At 40.2% G+C, this 10,929-nt stretch overlaps 1 protein-coding gene across 1 annotated transcript; it reads right to left on the bottom strand.

Annotated features, from left to right (window-relative positions):
• Positions 1–5,057: 5,057 nt before the first annotated feature.
• Positions 5,058–8,550, bottom strand: LOC129815124 (fez family zinc finger protein 2-like). Its single transcript, XM_055868517.1, has 5 exons — positions 8,457–8,550; positions 7,360–8,204; positions 6,933–7,067; positions 6,678–6,810; positions 5,058–5,927 (listed from the first exon to the last, which is right to left on the bottom strand). Exons 2-5 carry the CDS (start codon positions 8,146–8,148, stop codon positions 5,665–5,667), a joined length of 1,320 nt encoding a protein of 439 aa, XP_055724492.1. The 5' UTR covers positions 8,149–8,204; positions 8,457–8,550; the 3' UTR covers positions 5,058–5,664.
• Between the last annotated feature and the right edge of the window lie 2,379 nt (positions 8,551–10,929).

The following is a 10,929-nucleotide window of genomic DNA, read 5'->3' as shown; positions in this document are numbered from 1 at the left end:
TCCATACTGTACAATGTACTCCAATATTATTCCTTATCACTCCTTTGATCATGTCATGTCAACTCTGGTTAAGTGCATGCCCTGCCAGGCCTGTGCCTACTGTATCGGCTAAGAGAGGAGTTGACTGTGTTGTTCATGTTGTGGTGGATTAAAGACAAGTCTACATGTGGCCCACTAAAAGGAAGTAACACTGGCCTTAAGGGAGCCCCACAGTGTTCAGTATTGACTGGCCAAGCGTAAGTATAGTGTTTCCTCCTAAATGGACCTGAGTTCTTTTTTTGTGTCAACATAATCATATACCTCCCTGTACTTCACTGGCTCTCTGTACTCCTTACAAATATAGCTTTAGACACATACTTTTGCAATTGTAGAGCACTTAAACACAATTAGCTTTCGTTTACGGGAGATTGCCTGGAAATGTTTTCCAAGCTTGACGCTATTATTCTGAGACACTCCTGCAGGGTTTTTGTCCTTTTCAAAGTATACTTAATTTAGTAAAATATTGATTGTGCTTCATTTGTTTCCATCTCTTTTTCCACAAGCCTACAGATGTGGTAAGTGAAGTTATAACATATAGTTCTATTTGGGTGTGTACGACTGCAAGGATATGTTTATGTTAGTATGTGAGAGTGAATTTTGTTGCCATGTTGTTTTTGCCTTTTCAACATTGATACTACAGAGGAAAGAAGACATTCAATGTAAGTCCTGAACTACAGATTACTGTTTAATGGACATACAGGATTTTTTTTGAATCACATATGTATTTTTAACGGTTCTACCTATGAAAAAATGATTGCTTAGATCAATCTCCATTGTGTTATCGAAGTCACAAAAGAAGGTTAATTTGTTTATCGGTGTTCAGTCCTTCCGTCCTACCAACTGGTGAGAATGCTCATCTTAATGTGACACAACTTGTAGCATCTTATTATAAGGGACCTTATTTGTGGGAACGGCTGCTGTGCATAGCTCTGGAGAAGTACATCATTAGCACTCGTGGGTAAGCACAGCAGTAGTGGACATTTCCCAGCAAGGCCAACCCAGGTCAAAGAGATTAGCACCGGACATCCCAGAATTAGTGATCCTAACCAACAATGAGAGCTCCTGATTTAATTCCACAAGAATAGAGCTCAGTCTCAGCAGGGTGCGATGGAAAACACTACTCATTTATTATTCATATATTTATGTATTTATAGCAATGGGTTAATATTCAGTTGTATGTTTGCCTATTAATTTGGTATTGTTTATCTATTTAAATATTTTTGACAGTGACCAACATTAGTATTCACTTATGACTCCTCATGGAAACGAATCTCATTGCTGTCATTGCATGTCAGAGCGGTGAGAGGCTGAGGCTGGAAATGTGGAGCGGATTGTTTGGGGGTCAGGATTCTCTCCTTTCCTCCAAGAGATGGAGGTGAAGGGAGTAGGCAAGGGGACAGAGGGTCCCCTTCAGCTCCTTGGCCCTGGGCTCTGAGGGAGGGCGGGCGGGTGGACTGGTCCTGGGTGGAGGTCACTCTCTGGAGACTGACAGACAGTGATGTGATTCCAGCGGGGCAGAGCCCACACTTGGCTCCCACGAGCTCAGCACCCACAGACCTCTAAGCTACAAAGCACCTTCTCCCACTCATGCCCTTGATGAACCAAGGGGGGGGGGGGGGGGGGGTGTGTGTGTGTGTGTGTGTGTGTGTGTGTGTGTGTGTGTGTGTGTGTGTGTGTGTGTGTGTGTGTGTGTGTGTGTGTGTGTGTGTGTGTGTTTCTGTGTTTCTGTGTGTGTGTGTGTGTGTGTGTGTGTGTGTGTGTGTGTGTGTGTGTGTGTGTGTGTGTGTGTGTGTGTGTGTGTGTGTGCATGTTTGTGTGTCGGTCATGTCCGTATCGATATCACATCACTGAGTAACATGTGTATAGAAGGATTTTAATTAGATTTAGTGGGGAAAGTGCATGTTGACTAGTTTTGGTTTAGTTTTAATTCATGTATAACATGATTGCAGTGTATGCATGTACACTCCAATGTGCTGGTGTAATAGGCTAGGCTGCTGCACAAAAATAAAACAGTTGAAACCATATTTTGCTTATAACTTTATTTATGTGTTTTTTACAATAACAACTCCTATAATATATTCAATTACTTTCTTGGTGTCAATTGTAAGCTTATGTTACAATCCTATCATTTTTCAGTCGAGTAACGACTGCATATTTTGTGCAGCTAGAACAACATTATTGCTGACTGCCCTTTTGAACATTATTTAGAAGTGTCCAGAACATCATGTAGTTGGCTGGCCGAGTCCATCTTTCCAATACCATTCTCCAGGAATAGGTCCAAGGACTTTGTCTGATGCTCATTAACTTCCCCCTTGGCATTTTAGAATGCGTCTTGTGAGCTCTTTGTGACAAGAGCCAATGCTTCATATAACGAGGGGCGCAACCAGCCCGCACGCTCCTTCAGCAGCGAAATAAATTGCTTTCCAAATGATGGCAAGGGACGGTTTAATTAGAATTTCATTTGGGTTAAATGGGGAAACTGGTGTAGTTAACATTTGGTGGACTTAATTGGTCCTTTTCTCTCCTCTTAGCCCTTAAAAAACGCTGGAGCTACTTCCGTTAATCTTCAATTTACAATCAATTGAATTGGCCAAACAAAAGTCTGGCTCTTCTTTTCTTCCTGTCTCAGGCGAGCCTTTTGTGGCTTGTAAATGCCTCAATTTTGGGTGATCCTGGTCGTGTAGATGTACTCGATTGTTGACAGTTGATTAATGCGCTCTTGTGTCGGTAATCTCTCGTGCTGCGTTACATGTGCACACGGTAATGAGCTCCGTTGTCAATTAACATGTTTCTAGAAGCGAAGCTGGTTGCTCAGATGTTTGAGAGGAAAGTGCAGAGAAAAGGGCAACCCGGCTGCCTTTAGGTTGTTTACTCTCCAGCACTCTTTTCTCCGGCTTTGGACAAGACCGACACTCTTGCGCATAGCCTTGACGCTTTTCTCGACACAAACATTTCTTTTCAGAAACTCGCCCATGCATATTTTCCCAGCTATAGACTATTCCTAACAAAGGTGGATGAATGGAGACTGAAATTCAATGTGGCTGAGTTGTAAAAATATATATAAAAAAATAGCCTACAAAACACAAATCAAAGATGGTTTTCTCAGTGGCTTGTAAAAACAAGTTTAATTGGCAACACTTGACATACTGTGTTAACTGTTGATTATTCGGCCTGTCAAACTGGACCCAATAAGGTTGTAGGTGTGGAGTGTGTGGACATGTTCCAGAAAGTCCGTGCAGGAGGGGGATGACAACTTGATAGCGTTGCCTAATTATTGTTTAATTGCGCATAACTGACCTCGTGAAATCCTAGCTGGTAAGTTTGTATTCGAATTTAATTAAGAACTTTTTCTGAAAAGGCCAACCACCTATCCGCAACTTATTGACTGTAGTCAAATAAAGTTTATTAATTGAGAGTGCTCTGGAATGTTTGTAGAAAAATGGCCTAGGCATACGTACAAATAAAAAAATGAGGGAAAATAACTAAAGTTGTTAGGCCTATACATTTGAGAAAGTTGTTATTCTTTTCATAGCACAATTAAAGCCTTTTAAAAACATGTATGATTTAATATGACGTGGCTTTCTTGAATTTACATTGAAAACTCCATAGCCTAACCTGGAATTACGCACAATGTCTGGAAATTACGCAGGCGTGTTCAAATTATGATCAACGCCAACAAATAAGGGTGTGAAATATCAAACAGATATGCCAATCAATCAATGAAATGTATTAATAAAGACCTTTTTACATCAGCAGATATCACAACGTGACTATACAGAAACACAGCCTAAAACCCCAATGAGCAAGCAATGCAGATGTAGAAGCATGGTGGCTATGGAAAACTCCCTGGAAAGGCAGGAATTTAGGAAGAAACCTATAGAGGAACCAGGCTCTGAGGGGTATCCAGTCCTCTTCTGGCTGTGCTATATGGAGATTATAAGAGTGAGTACATGACCATTAAGGCCAGACCGTTCTTCAAGATTTTCAAACGTTTGTAGATGACTAACAGGGTCAAATAATAGTATAGGTGGTTATAGAGGGTGCAACAGGTCAGCACCTCAGGAGTACAATGTCAGTTGGCTTTCCATAGCCGCAGTCACAACATATAGAGCCTACATATTGAACAATAATGTAAACCTTTAGGCTATATAAAAGTCTTGGTCGATGAGATGTGACAAAACATGTGCATTTACAGTCCATTTAACTTAAAATATCGGGTTGACAATATAAAAATAAGGGTTTTGGAAAAAACACACTAGTTGTTATATTCTGGTCTTTGGAGCAGCTTGCGTGTGAATTACCGGGAACAGAAGGGACCAGAGGTGAACAAGCCATTCAACTGGTGATATTAGCCTTCTAACCGGTCCCTGGGCATGGCGCGTAATTACTAAACGTTCTAATTGGGAACCCGAGATTTGGGAGCACGCGCCCATCTCTCATCAGAATTTATGTTAGCGCGCAAGGGTAATATTGTTCCAATAGCCGTGTGCAGAATACGTAATCCTTTATTAATGTTGGGCAGATGAGGACAGGGGTGGGTGATGTGGCCAAGTGCTTTATTATTCATATTCTGATGAACACGTCTTGCTCCGAAGCCTCCCCTCGAGGGCGTTTAGATGATTAATGTAATTCGCTTTCAAGAGTCCATGTTATATCTAATAATTTGTGCCATTACACGGAAGTCAAGTGTAGCACCACCAGAGTCTTGCCTCTTGTCTGACAAAAAATGTTTACACTGAACTCATTCAAGTAACAGAATCAATGTATTATTACCAGTAGGCTAAGACTAGTCTACTTAATGGTGCTAGTAAAACAGTTGCGTGCAAAGCTTTTCTGTGTAGAAAGCAAACATCTTGATATTTGATGAAATGGCCTATATCAGATGTATCACTGTCTCGCAATTTATTGGTTGGCAATGCAGCTTGATATGGAAGACGTCTGAAATGTTGGCCTATTGCAATATAATAGGAGGCAAGGGTTATCAAATGTCAATACAATGCATGTATGTCATAGCCCTTTCCAAATAATTGACTAGCATAGGGGCCGAAGCCTAACTCATATATACATTTAGAATATTTTTCCGCAAACGTTCTCCAAAACATTTGATTTCGGGATACAATTCTATTTCCTACTAATAAATGGCAACAGTTGAGATGGTTAAAAATTCCATGTTACATTTACATTGCAATTTATACAAATGCGCCCACGGTAAAACACTTTTAAATATTTTATTTTCCTTTTATTTACAATTCGATTTTCACACATTATGCAATGGGGAAATAAAAACGATGTACTCCTGGGTTGAGCAAATAGTCATGATTTCAATTATACATGTTTAGAACATGAATCCATTCAGGGTCAGATTTACTGCAGTGCAACCACATTCACATCCTTATTATTATACTTTTTTTAATCGAATAATAAAAAACCTCAAACACAAAATGGTCTTTAATCAGTCTATCAACTGTTCCAATGTTTTTTATGCTTTATAGTTGTCCGTCTTTTAAAATGTTTTGATAAATGAAAACGGTAGAGAGAAAAAATCATAGAAATGTGTACTGGCGCAGTCATAATAAACTGTCAATTTAAGTGTTGAAGGAGACTTTCCAAATCCAATGGAAAAACTCAGCTTTCGGGTCCCCTGGAAGAATCGGTCGCTGCAGATATAGGCCTACATGAATTATTGTCATGTAACTTCCGTATGTGTTTTTTCAGGTCAAAGTTTCTGCAGAAGCCTTTCCCGCAGGTTCCGCACGTGAAGGGCTTTTTGTCGTTGTGCGTGTGCATGTGGAAGGTTAGGTTGTAGACCTGATGGAAGGCCTTGTTGCAGATGGAACACTTGTACTGTTTCTCTCCGCTGTGCGTCAGCTTGTGGTTCTTGTAATTTCCTGAAATTGAAAAATTCAATGACTAAAAATGAACATCGCGAATAAAATGAACAGCATACACGAAAGGGAACACATTGAGTTCCTTTTTTTCTCCTCGAGGTCAATAGTTCATCATTAAGTTACTCTCCACAAAGACGCTCCATTCTACAGCCTTCATTAATCAGCGCTTTGTAAATCGAAGTCAAGAAGTTGTCAAACTTTGTCAAAATCAAACGCAACAACAACTGAAACCTGTCGGATTATAAACCTGGGAAAGGTCTGTCTCTTGACCCATGGCAAATGTAAGCGCATTGTAGGGAGAGTTAGTTAGTGTAAAGTGACATGTCCTATTTAGATTGATGCTTCAAGATCATCAGAGGGCTGCAATGGGAATCCATTTTTACCAATAGGTTTCTAAATAATAATTGTGTACATTTGCTGTTACTTTTGGACCTAATCTTATATCATTGGGTTACAACTGCGATATAAAATCACAACCATCATCGCTATTGTCATACAATTACTTACTGTATGCTATTTCATGAACACGTGTCTGGGATATTAATTTCATTCATAATACAGTCTGAAAATCATATGATCTGAAAAATGTTACTGTGATGTTCTGGTGTTATCTTAATCTCAAAACATAGCCATGTCAACACCCCCCCCCCCCCCCCCCCCCCCCCCTCCATTATGCGTGTTTTTGTAAATATATGCGTAAGAGGACATATGATTTATATTTTGAAAAGGATTTTAATAGTGAATAATTACCTTTCTGATGAAATCCTTTCCCACAGAATTCGCAGACGAATGGTTTGTACCCGGCATGGATTCGTATGTGAGTGTTCAGCGTCGAACTCCTGTTGAACGCCTTCCCACACTGGTTGCATTTATGAGGCTTTTCCTGGAAAATAATTAAGACAAATTCTTATTAGACTACTTTTTGTAAGGACTCATGATGTAGTTTATAATACAGTCATATATAATTAATAGAGTTATAAACGAGTGAAATATGATATGTCTCACCTGTGTGTGAATGATTTTGTGTCTGCACAATGTACTGGCCTGACGGAATCCTTTCCCGCAAACTTTACACACGAACGGCCTAGCGCCTGTGTGCACTGGCATGTGTCGTGTCAAATTATAATGAGCATTGAACACCTGCAGAAGAAAATAAACAATCTCGTTTTTACTTTTCTTGTTTTCATTTGTGAGGTGTTTTGATTATGTGAAATTAACAATTCAGCTTCAATTTAATGTAAAAATAAATAGGGAACGTCTATTCTTGCACACTTCTAAAATAAGTTAAATAATGAGTAATTGTCTAGGCCTATATGTTTTTGTTTAGAGGAAATGTAAGTGATTTGCAAATCAAATAATAAACAAACTAAAGAAAAATAATAATTGCATCATTATTTTTTTACCATTCGTTTTACGAAATGAAATAATTTACCTTTCCACACACTTCGCAGGTGAAGTTTTTGGGTTTTCCGTCCATGGAGCTGTTGTTGAGCTTGCTGTGCGCTTTCACTCCATTTTTCTCCGAGCTCTGGTTATGGTTCTCCTTCACTATCTGGTCGAGCTGGCCAGGAAGATGCTCCTTGTGTGGGTACTGAGGTGTCGGAAACTTCTCGGCGGAAGCGCTGGCGAGTTTGGCGTTCTCCAGCAATAGCAGTTTCTGGTGCGCACTGAGAGAAGCCTGGGCTTGAGAGTTGGCCAGGGCCGAGGAAAACAAGTGTCCGGTTAGCAGCTCAGACTGGTGATAAGCAGAGTCCAGGTAGTTGAAATAGTAAAAAGAGCCGTTGGTGGGCATCGCCACCGTCTGATGGATGACCTGGGGTTTAATCACCCTGCTCCCCGGTAATAAAGACTGCTTCAACCCCGAGTCCGTTTTGCAACACATTCCGCAGTTGGCTTTGCACATCGCTGCAGAAGTGCATAGTGTTCCTCTGAAATTAGCTTTCCAAAATTCGGAGTAGTTCATCAGCGCCTTGGTTTGTAAATCGTAGCTAAAAGGTTGCAGGGGGATCATGCACGGTATAGGTGAGCAGAGCCCGAGCATCTTCTTTCCCCCTGAAGACTCCACTCGCCGCTCATCCAAATTGCCTTTCGGTTCCGAGGTCTTGGACATGATCCGGTCAATCGAGAAGGCCAGCGGCTTTGGGGTGGCAGACGCTCCACTTCTACCGCTTTCGTGTCGTGGGCAAGACATCACCGTTCCAAAGGGGAGAGCACTTGCCATGTTGTGTACCGAACTTGTTGTGAGGAGCAGCCGACCAGCCGCCCTGTCCTCGCCTCCTGAATTCCAGAAAAGACAGGACACACATCAGTTTAATAAGCACCTTGGTATTACAATGTCACTCATTTGCATCCAAATGGCCATCCCTGGAACAATAGCGTCCAGGGGTACCAGATTAATGCTCATTAACTAGTATACACAAAATTAACAGGACATTACAGAGCTCGTTAGGGAAAAGAAAAAGACAAAAAACAGTGCGTTCATACCTATTCAGCACCTCTGAGAATCTGATAGTCAATGTTGAAGTTTACCTTTAGTAAAGCGACAGCAGATGTAGCCTATTCGGAGATAGCAGCGTGACTGCTCTGTCACATCTTGGAAGCGGACTTCCTCATCAGCGCGAGATCACTGTCTTTTGCATTTAGCTGACGTCACATGAACTAGCTCGTATTAGGGTGACAAGGAAACGCCATCACCAGGCCTGTCCCTTCTCCCGCGGCCCACTTATATACTGCCATGGGTGGTATGCATGACAGTTATTACAGATTATTATTTATGTCTCCATCCTCAAATCCTCCACCTCTTACCACCAGCCATTCTGTAATCGAATATCTATGATGTATTCCTTTCTCGAAAATAAGAAAAAGATGAGCTCCATTTGATAATAATAATTTTAACAATGTGTTTGTTATTATTAGTTGGCTACATATTATTATTATTATTATTATTGATGGTATTAGTATTATTTGTTTGTAGTTCTTGTTGTTGTTGTTATTGCGTAACAACACTCAATTAGCCTACTGTTTTTAGGAAATAGGCTGCTATTCCAATTGTATTCGATTTATTTCAGGCTACCATGTTTTGAATGGGAATATCTGCAACTATTAGGCTACACATTGTATTAGACCATACAACTCATTTCCAGATGTTATGCTTCTGACTATGCTAAAATTCACAATTTAAGAGGACTGTTATTCAGACTCAGAGGTTGTTTAACTTGTTTAACAATTTGGGTCCTCCGGTTTGACCAGTCTCAATTTTCATCGCGAGTTGCTAATCCTTGGAGATGGAATAGCTTTTTCATGCTGGTTTATAGGCTACTTACTATTTGTATAATTGAGAAGGTCCAATTGTCACCTGTTTAAGGAGCAGATTGCAAGAGCAGAACCTCCCTCCGATCCTATTAAACGTTTTTCCTCCTTCACTTATTCAGAAGAACCAATTTTCCAGAGCGATTCAGAGCTCAGCTCCGAAAAAAACAGCTCTTTCACTTTTAGCTACTAAAGCACTGCGTGGAACCTGGTTTTGTGTTTTCTGAAATAAAGGGAAGGATTAAAGGGGGAAGAAAGGATTTAGCCTGGCCAGAGGTAGACCGAAAAATGAAAAGAGCTCTTTTTAAACCAGCACAAAAAGTTTGCTGGAATCCGGAGTTTTATGTGCTTGCTACAATGACCAGTCACCCTCGAGTCATTGTTCATAAGGACCAGCTTGAATTCATTTGTTTGCAGACGATTTCACCTGAGACGCACAACAAATTATTACAAAAAGAGATTCCAAAAGAACTTTGCAAGTTCACACACACAATAACTGCGTTTCTTTATTATTGGTTTGTAAACGCTTTATTGATGTTGCTTATTCAACCATTTTGACCATGCCATTCTCAAGTTCTCTCTTACCCTTTGGAATGTAATAATTCGAGTGTGGATAAATTCATGTGGATGTCCTTGAGATAATAAGACTCAATGAGATGTTAGTCTTTCTTGGGTGAATTAATGGAAAATGTGAACTGAGATCTACTGCTTTTATGTCGACTTTATTTCACAGTTTAAATTGAGGGACAAAAACGTGTATAAGTTAGAATACTGACCCGTTCATTTCTCTGCTCTTTTTGTTTGTGATTGTCATAACGAAAATTCACTAGGATAATAAGTGACATTACACATGTACAGTATATCGACAAAATCTACCATAGGCCTACATTTTCACAACAGTCTGTTTTTACTGATGGCCAAAATATGTGTAGGCCTGCGTAGCCAAGACCTGAACATGTAGCCTAATTCAATATTACATTCAGTTACACACCTGCAACTTTAGCGCGGAAATGTTTAAATGAGTGCCAGTAGACCTAATTCCACTTATATGTAAATGGTGCAACTCTAATTTCAGTTTATTCAGGCACAATTACCGGCTCCTCCACACAATAAACATTGATCCTATTGCTGTAACCTCGACCCACTATTTCGGATTAACACGTTCAGCAATTAGCTCAGGCATCGATTTAAAGTCAAATCTAGCCTGCTATAATTCAATGTATGTAATGTATTTTTTATTCAATAACTGTAACGTTTATCAAGGATATACTCATATTCAAATTAGACAGACTATTAGTTCACAATTATAAGCATAATATTGAAAAGATAAGGTAGGCCAAATTATGAATATCTTTCAAACCTATTGGCTTCTTTTATAGTGTCTGCAGTTTAAACACACACAACCTTACTGACATTCTCTCTTCTTGGTATTATCTTCAGTGACAGAGAGTGGAGGGAAAGAGATGAGAATACCTTGGTCCTGCTGACTCTGCATGAAGAGAAGTTTCCGAGGTGACCTGTCACTGAGAGTTGGCCCTGATGCCACAAGTGTCCAGAGAGACCATGTCAGCATGGTTCAGTGTTGCATCACAGAATGTGTTATGTATGCTTGTGTGTGTGTGCGAGCATGTGTGTGCATGCTCATGTGTATGTGTGTGTGTGTGTGTGTGTGTGCATGTGTGTGCGTGCATGT

This window comes from Salvelinus fontinalis, chromosome 18, assembly GCF_029448725.1.
Source record: "Salvelinus fontinalis isolate EN_2023a chromosome 18, ASM2944872v1, whole genome shotgun sequence".
NCBI classification, from domain to species: Eukaryota; Metazoa; Chordata; class Actinopteri; order Salmoniformes; family Salmonidae; genus Salvelinus; species Salvelinus fontinalis.
The sequence above is the reverse complement of the archived record's forward strand: the minus strand, read 5'-3'. Positions and strand labels throughout refer to the sequence as shown.

What these genes read in the sequence shown, in the direction of transcription:
- LOC129815124 (XM_055868517.1), bottom strand. Translation starts at nt 8,148, where the DNA reads ATGGCAAGTGCTCTCCCCTTTGGAACGGTGATGTCTTGCCCACGACAC. An exon ending in CCTGCGAAGTGTGTGGAAAG is followed by an intron (nt 7,068 to 7,359) that starts GTAAATTATTTC and finishes TTTCTTCTGCAG; the next exon opens with GTGTTCAATGCTCATTATAA. An exon ending in GAAAGGATTTCATCAGAAAG is followed by an intron (nt 5,928 to 6,677) that starts GTAATTATTCAC and finishes TTTCAATTTCAG; the next exon opens with GAAATTACAAGAACCACAAG.